Source organism: Mesoplodon mirus (genome assembly GCF_964341445.2).
Source record: "Mesoplodon mirus genome assembly, chromosome: 2".
In the NCBI taxonomy this organism is placed as follows: Eukaryota; Metazoa; Chordata; class Mammalia; order Artiodactyla; family Ziphiidae; genus Mesoplodon; species Mesoplodon mirus.
This window is the reverse complement of record NC_138977.1, coordinates 17,988,727-18,011,147: the sequence shown is the minus strand read 5'-3', so window position 1 is coordinate 18,011,147 and position 22,421 is coordinate 17,988,727. Positions and strand designations below refer to the sequence as shown.

Below are 22,421 nucleotides of genomic sequence, written 5' to 3'. Positions count from 1 at the left end.
CCTTTGTCTTTGGGTGTGGGGTATCTTTTTTGGTGAGTTCCAGTGTCTTCCTGTCGATGATTGTTCAGCAGTTAGTTGTGATTCCAGTGCTCTCGCAAGAGGGAGTGCGCGCACATCCTTCTAGTCCACCATCTTGAACCAATCTCTCTTGACTTCTATTTTTAAAAACAGGAGAAATTTTTATATTTACTTTGATTTTTGTGATTGTTAGCGTTTCTTGTTTCTTTGGATATATTCAAATTTTTGTCTAGTATTTTACACCTTCTGCCTGAAAATCTGTTTTGTTAACAGGGTTTTTTTTCTTTCAGTATGTCAAAGATGTTATTCCATTGTTTTTTAGCTTGCATAGTTTTGGATAAGAAGTCTGCTGTATTCTTATTTTTGCTATTCCAAATATAAATATTTCTATTTTTTCCCTCTTGCTGCCTTCAGAGATTCTCTTTTTCTTTGATTTTTCAGCAGCTTAGCTATTTGGTGTGTATTTTTGTTTTGTTTTCTTTGCTGGGGAGGGGGAGAGTCCCTAAAGTTCACAGATTTGTGGCGTGATGTCTTTCATTATTTTTGGAAATTTTTCAGCTGTTAACTGTTTAAATGTTTCTTCTACCATGTTCTCAATCTTTTCTCCTTCTGGGATTCCAGTTGTACTTATGTTAGACCCTTTGCTATTTTCTTTCAGCTTGTATGTGCTTTGGGGGTTCCCCCACTCTTTTTTGTCTCTTTGTTTTTTAATTTTTATTTTTGTTGATCTACAAGTTCACTGAGTCTTTCCTTCATTTTGTTGAGTCTACTGCTCAACCTTTTGAAATAATTCTTTATCTTTGATAATATTTTTCATTCTAACATCTGCATTTAACTCTTATAATTTCTGTTTCTCTACAAAATTCCACATGAGTTCATGGATATTCACCTTTTCTACTAAATTCTTTAATATATTAATCATGATTATTTTAAAGTCCCTATCTGATAGTTCTAACATCTTGGTCACCTATGAGTCTCATTCTGATGATTGATTTATTTCTTGACAGTGAATTATTTTTTCCTTCCTTTTTAAAATGTATCTCTTAATTTTGTATTGAATGATGGACATTGTGTGTAGAAAACCACTAGACACTGAAATTAACAATAGTCAGAAGTTGAGCTGGGTTCATGTTTTGCTGTTGCTAACTTTACTTCAGTGCAGTAGTCTTCAGAACTTTAGTAGTTGGCTGTTCCTACCTTGTGCTTAGAGTAGGCATACTAGAGGACTTTTTTTAGTGTTCCTGCTCTCTCTTCAGACTTTAGCCATTCATGCCTGCCTGTTCCACAGAGAGATTCTCTCCGTACACTTGTTCTTCTCCCAACAGTAGGCTATTATTGATAAGCACCATGCTGAGCATCCATCAGTGTTACCATTTATCTATGAAGCAAAACCCATTTCTAAACATTTTGGTTCTAAGTAGAAAGAAACTCAAAGTAAATTAAGTAGTGAGGAAAGAAGCTGTAATTTTCCATTGGTTGTACCCATATCACTGTTGCTACAAGTGATTAAGTAATTAAATAGGTAAGTAAATAATTCAAGCCCTATATTAATTGAATAATATAATGTCCTGTATTATTGATTAAATAAAGTCTTGTATTAATTATACTTGAGAAACATTATTGTTAGTAATCTGAAAACTAGTTTCTGTGAGATGTATAAAATCTGAATACAGTAAAGGCTTACTTAATGTCAAATATTCTTTTTTTAATATGAAGCTTGAATATTTCACATTGTTTATGTAGAGAAGTGTATTAGTTTCCTGGGGATGCTGTAATGAAGTTCCACAAACTGGTGGCTTAAAACAACAGAAATTTATTATTTTACAGTTGTGGAGGCTGTAACTTCAAAATTAGCATGTCAAGCAGGACCATGCTCCCTTTAAACCTGTAGGCAAGGAGGGCTTTTTTTTTTTTTTTTGGCTTCTTCTTAGCTTCTGGTGGCATCTGGAGTTCCTTGGCTTGTGGCAGCAAACTCCAGTCTCTGCTGTTGTCTTCACATGGCTGTCTTCTCCATTTGTGTTTTCATGTCTTCACATGGCATTCTCCTCTCTGCATCTCTCTCTTCTTATAAGAATACCAGTCATATTGGATTGGAGACTCACCCTACTACAGTATGACCTCATCTTAACTAATCTTTCTTCAATGATCCTGTTTCCAAATAAAGTCTGAGGTACTGGGAGTTAGGACTTGAACATATATTTTTGGGAGATACAGTTCAACCCATAATAAGCAGGAATAATGTCAGTGTCTCAAAAGCAGACTCCTTTATCAGTAGCGTTATCTCAGATAAAGATATTAAACTACTGAACCTAAATGGCAGGCTAAGCATATGCTCATGAGTAAATCTGTGTGTCATAAATTTGTGTTTTAAGTTTATAAGAAGAAATTTGATATTTGATTCCTTTTCAGTTCAGGTAAATTTAAAGATAGCAACTAACATTTTTTAAATCACATTTTAATGAAAATATTTACAAACTTTATCCTATTTACCCCTTATTTGGATCATTATTCATACAGAATTCTTGCAAACTTTAGAAATTCAATCATTTTCTTAACTGAGTAATGTGATAGTTTGGGGATTTTCGGTAATATTTTTCATTTAGTTATCTAAGGCATCTGAGTTTCATAACACATGTGGCTGGCATTCACTGAAAATGAAAGGGCTCTTAATGGGCTGTTTGAAGTTTAAAATCTAGGATTCTAATCTCACTTATAGTTTAGTATTGACTAAAAAGTCTCAGAATAGTATTTGTGTCCCTGCATTTAATATGAGTCTAATTTGTGTTGCCTGTTGTATTAAGATCCTTGTTTAGTATATATTATACATTTTTAAATTCTGTTATAACAAAGTACTTGTTCTTAGAGGTTTAAAAGTGGCATAGTAGTAGAGTCTGAAGGAAAGACGTGAGGAATGTGATTAAAATAAATGTTATTAAAATAAATGGCATCTTTATAATGTTATCACTTTTTCCAAACCAATACTAGTAAGGTCTTAAGTTACAATTGTTTTGACTTTAAGCACCTATTCTGAATCACTTTTTTGTTCACTAAGAAAAAGCACATCAAAAATTATTATTGTTCTTTCTAGACAGTATAATTTTTCAGAGCTCAACTTTCTAGCTTAGCTTGTAAAAAGAATTTCTGATTTATTTGCCATGGTCTTTATAGTGTCTAGTAATATTTACTTGGGAAAAATTTAAATAAGTACATGAATTATAATGATTAATGATTGGAAAGCTAAAATAGCAAAATTTAACACATTAAAAAACCTTACACAGCTTATGTTAAGTATTTCCTGTGTGCACACAGGAAGAAATAGAAGAAATAGCATAGCAGAAATAGAAGTAGAAATTGAAATGAATAAGTGGATGTCAAAGCTAAAAAGAAGTCTGACCATCTTCTACTCTTGCTTTCCCCCCTTTTCCAGATTAGGAAACTGATATCAACAGAGGTTTAGAGGCTTTCTTATGGTCAATCTTAATAAAACCCCAAATTTAAAGACCTTATTATAGTTATTTTATGTCATTACCTCAGTGATAATCACTCAGTGAGTGATTACCTCAGTTTTTTTAAATATTAAAAACTTCTACTTTGCCTTATTGAAATTCTTCATTTTAACATTCCAAATTTTAGGTAACAAAAAAATTCTAATTTCTACTCCAACAACCAGGACTAGTCCAAGGACTTCATCATTAAATGTTCTTTCCATTCAGGTCCTCAGTTTATGACATGTCTACAACTTTATTTACTTAAAAAGGGAAGTCTTACTTCCTGTTGAAAATAAATCTTCTTTACCCTTAAATAGCTATAACTGAACTTTAATTACAGTATGAGATACTGAAAGTGATTGGGAAAAGTTGCATATCATCCTAGATCTAATAGTGGAGAGGGTGAAAAACTGGGAAAGATTGTATCTGATGTCTTCTCTTTTCTGTCTGTGAAAGTAGGAAACATGGTTTCTGTTAAGAATGCAGAAGTTGGGAAAGGGAGGGACTTGTAAAAGTTGTGACTATTTGGATGGCTCATCATGGGTAATGTGACAGGGATGTGTGAAAAGATGTGCAGCATAGTTTAAGGGTTTGTCCTTGTTTATAAGGCATATAAGTTTTACAGAGTTAAAAGATTGTAATTTGTTCATTCTTTGCTGTGATTCTAATATCATTAGTTAAAGCACATTTTCTCAGAGATATGGAAATTTCTCACTCTCAACGTGGATCTCAATGAATGGATGTGTGACTCTCCATGAGTTTTGATACAGATATGAAAATTGTGTTATTGTACTATGCCTCTTTAATCTCTTAACCAATTATATGTGAAATAGATTTTGCCTATCATCTTCTCTCTGTTTAGCCTGCATTTTGGACAGCTGTTGTTTAATGTAGATTGGTCTTAATATTTGTTAAGTTCATGGATACCCTAAAAAGATTTTGGGGGTAAAGATACCCAAGAACTTGTCAGAAATGAATCTTTAAAAAAGATTCACAATTGACACCAAGACAATGCTACTGTCTTGCTGAACTAAATGGTAAAAGTATTTCAATATACCTTTTTTAGTGTTTAATGAGGGAACGTTGAATTGGAATTCAGATTTCCCAAGTTTTAGTTCAGAAGGCTGATATTTAATCATCACAATTTCTTTAAGCAAAGTCTGAGTTGAAATATAAGAAAAATGAAATATGGTTTATAATTTATCTTCTTAATTCACTTATAATAGTATTATCTCTAAAGTACATGTACAAGAAAAGTCATTTTTATCTCTGTGTTCAGAGCCTTAGCTTTTATTTTGGCCATCAGTAACCCTAGAGAGCCTTTGTTAGCTTTATGCTCCATATCATCTTTAATTATGCCAAATCTCTAGCACTTACTATAATGTGTGTGTGCAGCCGGTGCACAGCCAGCATTGTTAATTAACACAGAGCACTTGTGCAGGATGCTTTTCTAGAAAACAGAGTGAGTGAGGCAGTGCACACATCCATGACAGTGTAACATGTTAAAAGTGAACTCTTTAATTGCTAAAACTTCTTTGAAAACACAAAAGATAATTTATTCAGTAGTATCTCCACAACACATACTTTTCTCGTGTTTTTCAATATTAATTTTTGACAAAATTTAGATGAAAGCTTATTAGTATGATCAGCTCCTGTAGTTTATTTCTCTCGTGTAGTCATAATTTTCTGAGGTGCTGCATCATAATCATCACCACAGCAACCACTCCTGATGTCACAGAGGATTATTACTTCTGGTGGGAAATAAGTAGTTTGAGCAGATGGATGCATAAGGAATGAAGATCTTGTTATTATACAAATAAGTAGAGGGTGGGAGGAAAACATAACAAATATGTATATAGGCATAATTCTTTTAAAATAGAATTATGATACTGAGAATTTCTGAGAAGAAATATGAAAAAAGGTGATGTTTAAACCACAAAAGTGGAAGGTAGCATGGAAAACATAGACTTTTAGATTATAAAAATAAATTATTTTTAAAAATTAATTTTAGATAAAATTTGCTATTGCAAATTATGGGCCACTTTGACATCCAACACCGTGCTGCTTCCCCAGTCTTCCTCCTTAGTCTTTTCAAAGATTTAAGCCTTCTAAATTCTCCTTTCAGAAAGCTGGTGATTATTGAAATGATAAAAAAAAAAACAAAACAGTGTATTTGCTGATATTATTATAAGGCTTTTCTATAAGCAAGAGTATAAAAAATTTCCAGAATTGTGCTTATCCAGTCATATTCTTACACAGGCTTGATAGTCAGCTTCTAGTAGCTACTTGGCTCTCTTTCCATTTTTTTCTTTAAAATTCTAACATGTATGCATCCATTTATCTCTCTTTCTCCCTCCCTCAACATGAGCTGTTTTGTTCCCCATGTACATGCTACATACTCTTGAACTAAATTAACTGTCTTATTGAATGTACAGAAAAGGAAACTGTCAGCAAAGACCTGCTCCTGTATATTCTGCAGTAGGTTCAACCTCACCCATCAGATTTAAAAATCAAATAGAATGCCAGTGGTAGTGAGGGAGTGAAGCAGCAGGAGTTCACACATTGCTGGAGGGAACGTACACTGGCTTTGGAAGCCTGCTGGTCATTATCTAAAAAAGTGGAAGATGTGCAGATTATATGAACCAACAATACCACCTGGGTGTTATAAATAATAGCCCAAATCTAAAAACAACCCAGGTAATAATCAGCAAAAGAATAGACAAATAATTACTATGTGTTCCTACAATGAATATTGTACAGCAAAGAAGCATATAGCAGAGTGGATGAATTTCATAAACATACTGTTGAGTGTAAGAAGGCACAAAAAGAATGAATATAGCATGAGTTCATTCAAATAAAGTTCAAAAAAAGCAAAGCCAAACCATATTGTGGTGGTTTAAACATTAAAAAAGAAGTAAATGATTTTCATTCTCATCTCTCTCTCTCTCTCTCTCTCTCTCTCTCTCTCTCTCTCTCTCTCTCTCTGTGGTGAATCATACTTTACCAAAATCTACCCTAAGTCCCCATCCATTCCATAAATATTGAGTGCCTGCTGTGTACTAAGCATTTGGGGAAAGATACAAGCAAATCTGAACGTAGGATATACTATAACCCATCAGATAGTTGTATTCGGAGGTTGTTTTTAGGTCCTTTCCTCAGCCTTAGCGTATAACTTGCACTTGGTAATGGAATACCAACTTGTTCACATTTTTTTCTCATTTGTGAGGCATACTAAACATGACATACAAATTTTATTGCTTCCTGCTTTTGGCTACTGAATATCTTTTTGACTACTGAAGAGTAATACCACCTGTTAGATTTAAAGTGCAGTATCTCATTAGATTTAAAGCCCTGCTCTTACCTAGTGTGACGAAAGATCATATTTGTGCTCGAAACTACTTTGTGTGACAGGTCATCATTAAAGAATGTAGCAGGGCTTAAAGAATTGGTGGGCTGCACTTTCTCCAGTGGTTGGATACCTCATAATTATGGAAAATAAAAATGTAAATTATATTTCTAGAAGTGACAGCTCAGGATGCTTCACAAATTAGAAGTCACTTATTATCAGAAGAGTTAAAAGTGAGCCTACATTCGGAGACATGAACGTTTAGGATAAGGAACCTTTTGGAAATTATTTTTAAGTGAACAATAATAATACTCATTTTAATATCATAACATAAAGCTATAGGGCTACCTTTACTGCGGAAACACAATTTATATGGACTTGTGTAATGACAGATGTTCTAATATGTATTTTAAATAATTTGTAAGATGCCTTTAAAAACTTACTCACTGGAACACAGCATTATAGCACAGCATTATAGCACAGGGAACTCTACTCAGTGCTCTGTGGTGACCTAAATGAGAAGGAATCCAAAAAAGAGGGGATATATGTATACATATAGCTGATTCACTTTGCTGTACAGTATAAATTAACACAACACTGTAAAGCAACTATACTCCAGTAAAAAAAAAAAAAAAAGCATTATTATTTCTTTGCATCTTCAGATTCTTTAAATATTTTAATAAAATTCTCTTTGACTCAGATATCTTCTATTATACGTGCTTTGCTTTTCTTCTCAAATTTGGTAATAATGTATCAATAATTTCTGAGGTAGAAATTGGGCTTATGCTCTCAGCCAGCTCTTGATAACACATAGCTATCTTGTAGTCCAAACAGGGCAGGGAGGGAGGAAGGGAATGAAGAAGGAAGCAAAGGAAGGGAAGCGAAATACTGTGGTTGTGAAACACAAGTAGGTAATTTGTCTTTTAATTGTAGCTTCGTTTTAATTTATTGCATTATTAAATTTGATGAACAAATTTGTTGAATAAATTTGTATTAAAATTTATTGAATTATTTAATGTTTTGAATATTGAATACCTGAGTGTTGATAGGAAGCCAGCTTAGCTTTCTAAGCATACACGATTTATATTTTGAAAGCCCATATGTACTCAACAGTTAGAATCAAAAACGATTTGAGCTTTGCAGTTTAGGGATGGGATATATATTGTATATGCATAGTATTGAAGGTCTGAACCTTTAGATTTGTCATCCTAATATTTAGTTTTTTCTGACATGATCCACCTACAAATTGCCCAACAATTTAGATAATTTACATTTATGTTATTGGAAAAGAAAACTTTAGAAATTAGATTTCTAAATGAGATATGACCAATGTACTTGGCTGGCTTATGTGACTAGCTACCTTGGCATTTAAGAATTTTCCGTGATCTTATTAGCTAATTAGCATAGGGTCCTTTTCTGCATCTGTATAATCATAAAATAAAGCCAAGTGGATGTGACACAAAACTTAAGTGAACAAAACTGTTTTGTTTCATTTTAGTATGGATTTCCTTAAATTTTGCAAAATTATGAAGCCCTGCTATATAAGTTGTGTGTGTGTATTTCTACCACAGGAAATGATATGTATTGTCTCATTTTCTAATATGGTTCAGCAACAGTTATAAAGATATGACCTTAGTTTCAGTTCTTTTATTAGGAAAATGAAAATCTTTCATTTACTCACTAATTTCATAGCTCACATAAGTCCTTTGTGAGGCATTTCTTTTACTGATCCTTTTGTTGTGCTTCTATAGCTGCAAGATCCAGTATAGCAGCCACTAGGCATTTTGACTCTTGAGCAATTGAAATGTGGCTAGTCTGAATTGACATGGAGCTGTAAGTGTAAAATATAAAATACACTTGGATTTCAAAGATTTATTACAAAGCAGAGATGTAAAATATTTCATTAATAATTTGTATATTGATTGTGTATTGGAGTGATCAGTATTTTAGATATATTGGATTGAGTAAAATATATTACTAAAACTAATTTTTCACTTTTTATGTTTTTAATGTGGCTACTAGTAAATTTAAGTTATGTAGGTATCTCACATTTGTGGCTCTCATATTTTTATTGGATAGCACTGTCCTAGAGTCTATCATATTTTATATAAGGAAGTCAGATTTAGAAAGACATAGTCTTTCTTTCATCTCTTTCCAATTCTATGTTCAAGGGTTAGAAAGTATTTTAAAGCAGTTTATATGTTCCAACAATTAAATGACATCTGTTCTATGTAATGTAGGTGTACACATAACAGAAGGTATGTCTGACCATTTGACCACTGGTTGTAATGTTTAAGTGTATTGGTGTGCTCTTGAATGGAGAGAATAAGGAAAAATGAAACACAAACTACTAAGAACTGAAAAAAGGGAACATGCTTATGTGCTATTGAAAATGCCAGTAAAAGACCCTAGTACTAGTCTTTAGGAATTACATATTGTAATCTAAAATTATACTGTGTTGCAGATGGTTATCTTTGGTAATAACTGACTTTGAAACCACTGATAGAAAGATACGTTCAGTGGTTTCCAAGCTGAGAAAAAAGAATATTCCAATGGAATATTAGTTCCTATTTTTTTCTCTTACACAGAGTTTTCATCTGTGAAAGAGGAGGCAGAATATTTCATATGTCATAGTCATAAAATCTTAGGACCCACAGAAGTTCTTTAAGTTCCTATATGATACCAATGAGAATAATCATTTTTCTCCTAAAAAGTGATTGTCTCTTTTCCCCCATCCCACCCCCATTTCCATGTTTATTTGTTTTGTTTTCCAAAAAGTCATATTTAATGCCCTACTTAGGTTTATTTTCTACTTACTCACTAAATAAGGAATAACTGTTATGTTTTATATTTGAAATTGTAAGGTACATTTCTTTTTTCTTTTCTTTTTAATTTGACTCTTTGTTTTACAGATGAGGGCAGAAGTGCAGTTGACCAAGCAGGTGGTGCACAGATTGTAGTTGACCATTTAAGGTCACTGTGCAGTAAAACAGATCCCGCCAATGAGAAGCTCTTGACTGTCTTTTGTGGCATGCTGATGAACTATAGCAATGAGAATGGTAAACAAAATTGAAAACTTGCTTTATCTGTGGGGGAAAAATTAAAAATCATTACTGTAGTATAAACCAAAACTATTTAGAAAAATTATGAACAAAGCATTGACAAGTAGCATATAAAATTAGTAATTAGTCAACATTAAATAACAGTGTTTAAAAATGCTCAAATTTACTAAATGGGACTAATTGTTGAAGGGTTGTCCATGTTAATACCAAAAATAAGAAACAACATAATGGTATGGTTTAAGATTTTTTGCTATGAACATTTAAAAAATATACAGTGTTAAAATACCTTCATGTTTATTACTTTATATTAATACCAGGAGCAGCTTTAAAACATAAACACTGTCTGTATAAATAGAATTATTTTCTCTAGATACTGGATTTACTTATAACAATAAAAAAGTCTTTTAATGAAATCTGGCCTTAGAAAAATAAAGTTCAGATATTTGATTTTAGGAATTTAATAAATACTTGTAAACAAAAGTTTCTTTTCACTGTAAAACATTCTTAGAACCCAGCAACAAATAACATGTCAATTTGCAGATAGCCTATATGGTTGTTAATTAAATGAGCATAAGAACAGTGAAACAAAGGCTTCATTGTACTTTTAAATGTCACAAAAAATTCATCTATCTATTGTATGAATTACTGCATGGTAAAACACTCAAATTCTGGTAGGTTCCTAGAATTAATACAATAAGGTCTTTCTGTGGCTTATTTCATCATGGCATTTTAAGTTGTAGTCTCTGGCAGAGACCAATTTTACTTGTATATTGAAAATGTAATAGTATTCTTTCATGTGTCCTAGAAACACATGGCCCTTTAGGTATATTTTTTATTTCTTCATGAGTCCAAAGAAATATTCTCAGTAATTAAAAAAAAATTAAAAAGGGTAAACATCGATGACAAATGGCTACTGACATTTGACCTTGATGTTAGTGACAGCAGCAAATGGTGGGGACTGAGCCCTGTCCCACTGAAAGGGGGGAGCTACTACTCTCCCCTAGCCAGTTGTTGCTGTGTGGCAGTTTGGCCACATACTGCCAAATCTTTTCATCTGGTGGGAAGAGGAAGCTAGAAATTTAACTTTTCATGTGACATCTGTTTTTTAAATGGTGGATTACATTTGCTTCTTTAGCACTGTACAAGCTAAACAGAATGTGTCCTCAGGTCACATCCTTTCCAAGGAACACCAGTTTTAAACTTATGAATTAAAGTTATCTATTATAATAATAAAAAATAGTTCTTATTCATCAAATGGCTTGCCTGTTAAACTTGAGCTAGTAACAAATGTAGTCTTTATAGGGTCAGTTACCTCTATTTTTCTTACCCTCTGGTGGAATCATTTTTGAAGAGAAAATGTCCTGAATATGAACAGGAGAATTCATCTATCTGGGTAATCTACAAAATGAATAGTCAGTTCCTAAATAATTGAAATTTGACCATAGGACACAGGTATCTGAATTGCAGTAAGAAATCATTGGCCAGTTGTTCATGTCACTTCCTTTTTCTTCAGCTTCATTTAGGCTTGGACACCTGAGAAAGTGGGACAAAGCTAAGTGGGAGAATGGTTTAGAAAGACAAGTGAAAGAAACTAGTTGTGAAGTTATTATGGCAGCTTTGGATATAAAAGAATTAGGCTTGTTATGCATCTAAACTAGTTGTTTCTCCTTTGAGGAAGTTCTTCAAAACTCTGTACAAAAGCTTATCAAATGGCAGAATGATCTTCAAAAACATCACTAATTCTAATCCAAAGGAGATTGTGACTGAGTCTCTATAAGAGGGTGTCACACTGTGTAGGGAGGTGTACTGAGAAGGTAATGTTAACAGTACGCAGAATGCACGGTCTAAATGTGTGATATATTTCTTTGTAAGGGTAGGTTTTTTCCCCCTGGTGTGCAAGTATTCCCAAGAAATAGCTTAGATACTTTAGAAAGCTTTATTAACTTTTCTCAGAAAATTATTCGAGCAGTGGTGTTTTTGTTCCATTATACTAAAAGCTGCAATTTGAATGCAGCTTTCAAAACTTATTAGATAAAACAGAAGTAAACTTATCTTTAGTATTTTAAAGGGACAAATGCCAGACTTGTGACGATCTTCTTTCCTCTGCTTCCTTTACTTTTGTCTGTCATGGGGATCACAGTTTGTGAAGTGGTTCTTTTTCTCCATAATGCTCTTTAACTTAAATTATATCCTTTTTTGTTTTGCATAATTATTAAGCATCTTTGTTGTTGTATCAATTATTTACTTACTCTTTTCTTTAAAATATGTGTTGAAAGACTTTCCAACTTAATGTTAGGTCTTCTTGGTTAACTTAAGATCATTTGGTATTGATCCTGTCCACCTGTATGAGTCACTGAGCCAAAAAGCAGTAGAGCTTTTTGAAACTCAGGAGGCGCTGTTTATTAACGCTGATAAATGAAATTCCTCTTTATGTGTATTTACTATTGAATTCCAGTACACAAGCCTGTGCTACTTTCTGAGTAGAATAGTTGAGTGATAAATACCTCCTTATTACTCTAACGGAAAAATTAACTCTACCCTTGGGCCCAATAACTTAAGCCTCATTTGTAGTTAGGGAGTTATTCTTTAGCTTCATAGATAAAATTTTTTTAAACAGAGAGAGATAAAAAACTACTGAAATGGGGCTTCCCTGGTGGCGCAGTGGTTGGGATTCCACCTGCCGATGCAGGGGACACGGGTTCGTGCCCCGGTCCGGGAAGATCCCACTTGCCACGCGGAGCAGCTGGGCCCATGAGCCATGGTCGCTGAGCCTGCGCGTCCGGAGCCTGTGCTCCGCAGCACGAGAGGCCACAACAGTGAGAGGCCCGCGTACTGCAAAAAAAAAAAAAAAGTACTGAAATGGTAACAAAGACCCACCAACATAGTTTCTCTCATAAGAACATTTTCAAATTGTTTATTAGTCCTAAAAGTGGCTTGACACCAGGCTGAGACTTAGGATATCTTGATTCCTGTCCATATAGTGGACAACTCTGGGCATATCAAATCTTTGAATACATTAAATAGGAAATCAAGTTTCTTAAACACATGCAAGAAAGATATCTATAATGAAAACACTCAGTAAAGGCATTTTTATACCCTTTGATAAAACTGTATAAAAGGTTCACGAGTTTTAAAACTTTTGAACCAGCTCAAGACTTTAAGCTATGAGCTAGATATATTCTTTTGTTTCCCCACTGGTGAAGCAATTAAAACTTTCTATATTCAGACAAGTAATTTTGGAATATCTGAATAGAAAAAGTTATAATTGCTTAGCTAGAAAAGTTGTGTCATTAATATTGCTAAATAAAATCATGTTTAACTAGAATAACAAACAAAACTTTGTTTAGTAAAAATCATTTCAAATTTTTCCTTTGGGGAAAAATCATACCTGTTTTTCACATGGCGAAAAAACATTCTTCAGTTCTGTGGCCCTCCAAAATATTCTGAGTATTTGACAGTTGTGGTTAGAGACAAGCGTATTGACAGTTTGACGTTCAATTTGAGGAAATATGAACTTCCTGTATTTTCTTTATGTAGTTACAGCAGGGTCCCCAACCCCGGTACCGGTCTGCGACGGCCTGTTAGGAACCGGGCCTCACAGCAGGAGGTGAGCAGTGGGCAAGCGAGCCCTTCTAAAGTGACTAACATAATATACACAGTCTATGATGGGCTTCTTCATGTGACCAGTATCATATATATGATATATGTATGTGTATGTGTATATATAGATATATGTATATACCTATGATTTTTACAAATAGAGCTGATTTTTCTGTGGTATCTTAATAACTCCTTATTATCAAAAGAGTAATTTCTCTTTTTTCATGGTTCCTGAAATCTCTCTGCGATACTCTCATGATAATTCTCACATTTATTTGCCGCATGGACTTAAGATAACTGAACTATGGTTGAAGGGAGGCCATCTGTGTGATTTAAGAAATGCAGCTCATGGAGTATCAGAGCATTTTAACGATTGAATTTAAGTATTAAGCCCAGTACTTAAATTCAGTTGTTTAAAATAGGCCTGTAAAGTATCTTCTCTCCTCTAATTTAAAGATCACTTAATATGTAATTAGTTTTAGCTCCTTTCATTTCAACCAGCAGTTTCCCAATTCTGATAATACTCTTCCTAGTGAACTCAGCCAATAACTTGGCTTACTTGATTTTTCTTCATATTTAAAATAGGAAGGGGCCTCCCTGGTGGCGCAGTGGTTGAGAGTCCGCCTGCCGATGCAGGGGATACGGGTTCGTGCCCCGGTCTGGGAGGATCCCATATGCCGCGGAGCGGCTGGGCCCGTGAGCCATGGCCGCTGGGCCTGCGCATCCGGAGCCTGTGCTCCGCAACGGGGGAGGCCACAACAGTGAGAGGCCCGCATACAGCAAAAAAAAAAAAAAAAAAAAAAAAAGGAAGAATAGAAATTAATAAGTAATAATCCTGATTAAAAATGCACTTTGGGGGCCTCCCTGGTGGCGCAGTGGTTGAGAGTCCGCCTGCCGATGCAGGGGATGCGGGTTCGTGCCCCGGTCTGGGAGGATCCCATATGCCGCGGAGCGGCTGGGCCCGTGAGCCATGGCCGCTGGGCCTGTGCGTCCGGAGCCTGTGCTCCGCAACGGGAGAGGCCACAACAGTGAGAGGCCCGCGTACGGGAAAAAAAAAAAAAAAAAAAAATGCACTTTGGGCTGAGCTACTTGTTTATGTTTTGGTATTACTTTATTATAGGTAAGAAAGAATACTTCCTAGATATTAGATGTTTAGAGAATGATTTGCTTTACATGAGTGAGGAACTTGTTCCAAAGTTTACTTACTGTGGGTATAAGCTAGTTAATAATTCATAAATTTCCTAAACACTGAAGACTTTTTGCCTAACTTTAAGGGGGAAAGACAAAACAAAGTGTGTTTTTACAATTTATTGTCTTTTTTTCTTAATTAGAATTTTCCTATACACTATTTTCATGTATTTTCTGTTCATAAAGGCATGGGAGATGTACCTTTAAGTTACATCTTTTGAAGCCCAGTTTGTCAAATTAAAGTACTCTAGTATGTTAAGGTGTGTTAAAGACTTATTGTACCCCTGAAAAGTTTTTAGGTTTTAAAAAATAATAATATTAGAATTCTTTATTTACTAACTGCTGTTCTCTCTAAAAAATTTCTGAATTTTTACTGTTTGTCCAACAGAGCTTTCTAATCAATCTGAAGTAGGTTGCATTCATGAAGTTCTGCTACAAATGTCATTTTAAACAAATTGTTTTATTGACATACAGAGCAGTTAGTTGTTCTTGTGCCTCCTGCTAATTCTGCCTATTAAATTTGACCAATTAGACTAGGTTAGCTCTTCATCATAATCCTCCTAAACAATTACTATAATAATGCTGTTACTTAATGGACAGGCTAAGAACTTGGTTTTTAGTAGAGGTGTACCAAATGCATATTTTGGTTTAATTCCACATAGACAAGTATTAGTGTTAGTATTCAGCTTTGGCCATTATAGAATGAACTTCTGAATGCAAGAATTAGAAATTTTATCACACAAAAAATGAAATGATTGTTATAGTTTTTTTTGTTAATGATTTAAAGTTTGGCATTATATTATAGAAATAATACTTTTTGCAGCATTTTCAGCTTCTGGATTATTTTTATAATCATGACAGTGCATTTAGCATTGTGATACTAAATAATCAATTTTAACTGGGGACAGTGGAGTAACAAAATATGTTTGGGGTTCTTTATTCTCTAACATGTTTTTCTTCATTTGCTTTATGTCTTGATTGAAGATGACTAATCATGGATGTTATTGAATATTACTTTCAAGAATTTTCTCATAGTGAAAATTTAAAGAGGCAGAGTTGGCTTTCTGATTTTAACTCATCCTCGTAAGATGTAAAGACTTCTCAAATTGGACTTTTTCCTGAAAGATTCATGGCCTGAATGGAATTAAGTAACTAAAAATCAAAAACAACTCCTAACATTTATTTTATTTTTTGTTGTAAATTATAAAGAGAGTAGATAATATAATCTCTATTATTCTGCCTTGACTTAATTTTTACATTTGTATAGCTTTCACCCTCATTAGTTATTGCCACATTTTAATATTGCAGTATAAATACACATTTACATTTCAACTAATAGAATTTCAACACGTGAAACACATTGGGAGATTTTTCTCTGTACATGAAATGCTTACCTGTATTTAAAAATGAGTATTTAGATAGTAAAGATAAAACTGAAAGAACAGGCCTTTTTTTTAATTTTTGATGTTACACTGGTTGAAATATGATGGTATCAAGCACATGATCATTGACTATGCACAAATTTGTCAGTGCTAGAAATGACATTGAAGTAAGCGTTCAGGTGTTTGACCTTCAAGAGCTGAGGCAAAAGCCAGACATGAATAATGGATTTTGGCCATATATCAGTGCATCTTTAATTCAGACCATTTAAAATATTCATTCAGTGAGAAGCTCAGGGCAGAAAAGTATCATATGTAAACTAACTTGTGTAAAAATTAGTAACCCTGTTTTCTGACTACAAATAAGTCCAGTTAACAGCAAACTGCCTATATTTTATTTACTGAAAAATATTTTTAATTAAATATTTGAAAAATGTTTCTTGGAAAGAAATTAGAAATCTTTGGGTTATATAGATATTTCTTGTTAAATTAGAAATCTTTGGGTTATATAGATATTTCTTGTTACTGAAAAAAAATTTTAATTAAATATTTGAAAAATGTTTCTTGGAAAGAAATTAGAAATCTTTAGGTTATATAGATATTTCTTGTTAACACAGTTTGTGTGTTGCAAATAACTTCTATGAATTTTTAAAGTGTAAAAAATTTAATCATAGTAATGCTCCAGGGTAACTAGTATTATTTGGTTTTTGTTAAAACCAGTAAATCCTTTTGTAAAACAGAATTTTCATGTTTTTTAAACGCATATGATTATAAGATATACATGTTGTCTGTAAATTAACCTGGCAATTAGCTCAATTTGCTATACAAAAATTTAGGCTTAAATTTATACTTACTATAGATGTGGCCTTTCAGCAATGCCCTATGAGAGCTGAGACTGGATTTATTTCTCCCAATAAGAGCTATGTAAGCAACAGCTGGCAGTAGTCCTCTTCTAAAAAAACAAATAACAATTTTAAGTTTTAAAAGACCAGTTTGTTTCTGAGATGAAAGCACAACATTTTCTTAAATCAGAGTAGATGTATATGTAGAAATCTTTGTAGCAGTATTCATTATAACAAGAGTTGATCTGTAGTAAATAATTTAACCTGAAGTGAGTCTAGGGAAAAAGTTATCTGCTGGACTAAGACATAATCACTCTAGATGTCATTGGATTTAGAACAGCAATGGGTAGGCCTCTTAAGAATAATAAAACATTTTTCCTTTCTCTTGTGATTTGCTTTGAGGTTTTTCATTGTTGCTGTGTTTTACATCATACTCACTCATGTACTTTGTCAGTTATCTCTAGAACTTTTATGAAAGGGAAATTTTGCTCTGTAGAGACTTTTATTTTCAGAACCCAGAAAAAAACTTTCTCATTTTTTATTGTTAACTTTTAGAAAGCAAGAAATGTGTAAATGTATTGTTTTTAAACCTCTCATATTCTGAATACTAATGAATCTTGATTCTCTTTTTTTTTTTTTCTTTGAAATGGCTGTTTGTCATGGAAATGTATAACCTGGGGCTTAAATTGTAGAGGTAATCTGTAATTATCTGCAAAACATATAATGCAGGTTTTGTGTAAAGAGGCCTTTCAAAATCATTGATTTGAAGTTAATTTTAAACAGTTTAAATATTTTTGGTTTTATATCTCAGCACTAGGTTTAGAATAAAAATTCTTCACTTTCCTGATCAATCAACAAAAAGTAAGTCATAAGTAACTGAAAAGGAAGTCTTTACTTGTACCTGCACATGTGTATGTATAAAGTTTTTAACCACAAACCATCCTCTTGGTTGCTGTATTTAAGTCAGTTTACTTTTCAACATTATAATAGATAGAGCTGCAACTTGCTTCAACTTGCAAGTTCTACTTCACTGTTACCTCATTTCTAATTTTTGCTTTTTATATATATTTTTGGAAATATACATGTGCCATTAGTAAAGGGCAATTTTCTTCCATCTTTATTATGCCCAAATGATTTTTATCCAAATTGTGTTAGAACTTCTCATCAGGATTTACATTTGCTTGTTTTTATTGTTTCAACTGTATATAATTAATTTGACTGTAGATGAGGTTTTTATGCAATCCTGTAAATAGGAAATGTTGTACTCTTTATACTATAAATAATATACATACCAAATATACATACTAATGTAGAGACTGTATATTTTGAATTGTGTGTGTGTTATTTTGACACAGTTTCATCATTAAGTCCTATTTATCAATAAGCTTATTGTCTATAAGGGCCATTTCTTAGGAATAAGATAAATGTGTTATAATCTTCTTAAGAAACCTATTCTTTTTAGTAATTGATCAACATAACTTCAGTTGAATTACTGCAATTCTTGGCATACATTTCTGGACCTATAATCTATACCAACGTTTTAAACATTAAACTTAAAACTCAGGGGGAAAAAGGTTCTTCAACTTGAGATCTTCTCTCCAGATCTCCATTCTTTGGAGTTTCCATGTGTGTGTGACCTGAAGAACTTGGAACCATTGAAATTCAAATGTAGGTAGGTAAGTGTTCACACCAGCGCATGCGTTGATTGCCTTATATTTCTTTGTATATGCATCTGTATTGCACCCCCTCAGTGCCTTTCTTCCTCTTCCCCCCCATAGATCATGCAGGGCCTGTGTCATCTTGATATTATGTAACTTTGTAATTCTGTTTTGGTCAGTATTTGTCTGTGTTGTGTGTCAGGAGCAATTTTTAAAAGTCTTCAGACATTTATGACATTGTGCTGTCTAAAGACTGTCTTTCACAGATAAGTGTTTGCTGTGTATGGGCCTTGGTTGCATTTTTGTGAATTGTGTTTGTTGAGCTCTGACAACATTCCCTTGGAGTTGCTGGTATTCTTTGAAAGATGCAAAAAGTCTCAGTCTTGAATTATGTTACTTATTTTCTCAAATCTAGAGAATGTGAACTATTTCTGGTTCTAAGGATTTCTTCCAGTTAGTCTTTAATTTAAAAGTCATATTCCTGATACCATTTACAATAGCATGAGTGTCAGGTACTATCCTTTGAAGTCTATTCAAAGCTTTCTTTGGACAATAAGAAAAAGTGATCCAACTTAATCATTTGCTTCTAGCAATAAATACTAATACTAATTTATTCCACACAAACAGGACTTCTACTTAACCCTCAAAAAAACTATTTATTGATAACATAGTAAGTTGTAACTGAAATAGGCACACAGATCTAATCATGAAGTATTTTCTTGGCTTAAATAGGAAAAGCTCACATAAGCAAAATGAGATGTTCAGGTGCTTAATTAATGTTATTTTGCTCAAAATATCTGAGCATCACAATCTAGGATTCCTACTGTGCTTTTAATTTTACATTTTTTCTATTGTCACATCTGCCAAGCATATCATTGAATTTCAGAATCTCTTTTTCCATATTGTTTTTTCCAATTCCTATAAAAATCAGGTAATCTGTTGGCAGTGGTTCTTAAACTTTTGATCTCAGAACTCTTTTAGACACTTAAAAATTACTGAAGATCTCAAAGAATTTTTGTTTATATATATGGGTTATATCTATCAATATTTACTATATTGGAAATAAAAGTGAAGACAGTTTTTTAAATTATTTAGTATTGCATTTTACCATCTTAACCTACCATTATACGTTAAGATAAATAGCATGTTTTAATGAAAAATAATTTAAAAAAATTTTTTTAAATTGCTGAGAACAGCATTTATTTTACTGTGAATGTGTGATGGTAAAGAATACAATGACTACTAATACAATTTGGTGCCACTGACTGCGTTCATTCTAATGCCCCAGCAGTTTTGCCCACTAATGTTTTTATACCATCAGTACAAATGTCAATACAGTGAAATAGGCAAATCAAATCTTGGTATTTTTATGAAAGTAGTTTTGACCTGGTGATCTTCTGAAAGGGTTTTGGGGACTCCACTTTGAGAACCATGTTCTAGGATGCTTGCTTATCTCGAAATGAAATTTGTACCAACCTGTTTGAGTAAAGTCTTTTCCCTCTTTTGGGCCTCCATTATCAAAGGAGAATGACTTGCCTGTAATTGGTATGAACAGATTTTAGAGTTACTTGAGCATAATTTTTATTTTAGTTACCATCATAGAAATGGATATAAAAGAAAGCACCCAAGTGGTCCAAAATGCGGTCTGTCCATTGGATGACTATATATTTTTCTCTTTACTTGTGTGTGGTATGTGTGTTGTATGTGAGTATACAATCAGTTTGACTCCTGGGTAGCTTGAAAACACATTTTCATGTAGCAGTGTGATTTTCATGAATTATGGCAATTCACACCATATGCCATTGAGCTATGCTACTTTTTCTGCTGATCTACCCCAATTTCAAATATTACTGCTTCAATTTGTATGCCACAGATTGTATGAAACTCTGTAATATTTCTTAACCTTTTGTCCCTCTTATCCCTGGAACCAAAATTCATAATATTGTAAAATCAGAGAGCATTAGAGATGCTAAGTTAAGAGAACATGAAGAACATCTAAGTGGCATTCTCCTGTTATCTCCTTCACAAATTTTGTTATTCCTCTAATGTCCCTGGACTGTTGGATTTTTATAGTTTGGACCAATAGTACTGAGGGGGTGTGTGATGCTTACATATATGCAAACATATAGTGGAGTTTGACTCACTCAATGCATGCGCTAGTGCTCACGCTTACGTACCTAAAAATTAATGATTCAGTAGCTCTGCAGTATTTGAAGAGGTAGTCAAAATGAATAAATAAATAAAGTTAAAAATACTGCTAAAGAACAAGAATCTGCAGAGGTGGTCCAATAGTAAGGAACTCTATCTACTGGTAAGTAACCAAAATAATTTCTAATTTGGAAAGCTTCTTGGTACATGATCTTTAAAAATACTATAACCACAATACAATATTCTGCCACTATAACACATAGGTATAATACTATAATAGATATAATACTATAGGTATAACAAGTAATTTGCCTGTAAAATAATATAAGTATTGTCATTCATTAATTACTAAATTGTAAAGTTAGAAAAAATATTTAGCATCAAAAGCATAAAAACAAATCATTTAGTTGAATGTTCTTTTATATCTATCTCCTTTTAGAACAGACTTCATAATCCCATTGCAAATTTTGAAATTGTTTTAGACTATTTGAACTCTAAATGTAAACTTAACTTTGTCTCAGGCCTTGTTTCCTATTTTTGTTTTGGTAATAGGCCCCTTTCTAGTATAGATGGTCCCCACAGCCAAACCAGATAATATCCATAATTACCGTCAGTTTTCAGGGCTGATAAGCCTCTGTTGGCTGTCTCTTCATACTTCACTCTAAAAGCAGTAAAAATTAAGTACAGAGGGCTTCTCTGGTGGCGCAGTGGTTGAGAGTCCGCCTGCCGATGCAGGGGACACGGGTTCGTGCCCCAGTCCAGGAAGATCCCAGATGCCGCGGAGTGGCTGGGCCCATGAGCCATGGCCACTGAGCCTGCGCGTCCGGAGCCTGTGCTCCACAATGGGAGAGGCCACAGCAGTGAGAGGCCCGCGTACCACAAAAAAAAAAAGTACAGAAACCTCCGGGCAAGTAATCAATTGGCATGTGAGACAGCTCAACCTTGCCTTTATGTTCTTTCCTGACGGTTAAGAACTATGAAGAGTGACAAAGAGATTAGTACGCAAACTCCGTCAAGGGATGCATGCTGTGAGGAAAGTGTGTTCTGTAAGAAACAGATTTTTAATCTTTAGGTTCCAAGTAGGTAACTTAAAAGAATTTAGAGAAAATTATTAACTTGAAAATGGCATATAATTTTTAAAAGGAAAAGAAAAAAATTTTGAAGGCATACCTTTATCTTTAGATGAACCAGTTATTAACAGTAATAGTGTTTTGCATAGGCATGTGAGTGTTTATGTCTTTCTTCTTAGCTTATTCTAAGAGGCACTACTTCTGGTTTTCATTTTGATTTATTTACCTTCAACTCTACTGCTATAGGTATTCTGTTATCATTGTTCATGAAGAGCCATTGTGGAAATCCAAGGCATATTAAGTACTTTAAAACCGATTAGTTCCTTAGAAAATGAAGGCAAGCAATGATGACAAAGCCATATTGACCTCATTCTCTTTACCTCTCAAGCCAAATTTTTTCTTTACTAAGATGATTGTCACCGTTATTAAATAAAACTTTGAAAAGACAAATATTTTAAGTAACCAGATTTTTTTTCCTTGTTAAAACTACTTTCCTTCCTAACAGTCATCAAAGAACACTCTGCTGCAAATAAGCAATAACCTGTGTGTGTTATATACTTTTCATTCTTTATTATGAAGCAACTATTTTTAAGGGATTCTAAGATTTTTATTGTCTTAGTCT

General features: G+C 33.4%; 1 protein-coding gene across 5 annotated transcripts in view; it reads left to right on the top strand.

Annotated features, from left to right (window-relative positions):
* The window catches only part of RAP1GDS1 (Rap1 GTPase-GDP dissociation stimulator 1), a 150,980-nt gene that overhangs the window by 87,746 nt on the left and 40,813 nt on the right, over positions 1-22,421 (top strand). For 3 of the 5 annotated variants that reach the window (XM_082633983.1, XM_082633982.1, XM_082633981.1), the window contains exon 5: positions 9,765-9,911. The exons of the other annotated variants lie outside the window; for them this stretch is intronic. In XM_082633983.1, the coding sequence (XP_082490109.1) occupies positions 9,765-9,911 (147 nt within the window). The remainder of the gene's footprint in view (positions 1-9,764; positions 9,912-22,421) is intronic. 5 annotated transcript variants of the gene reach the window in all.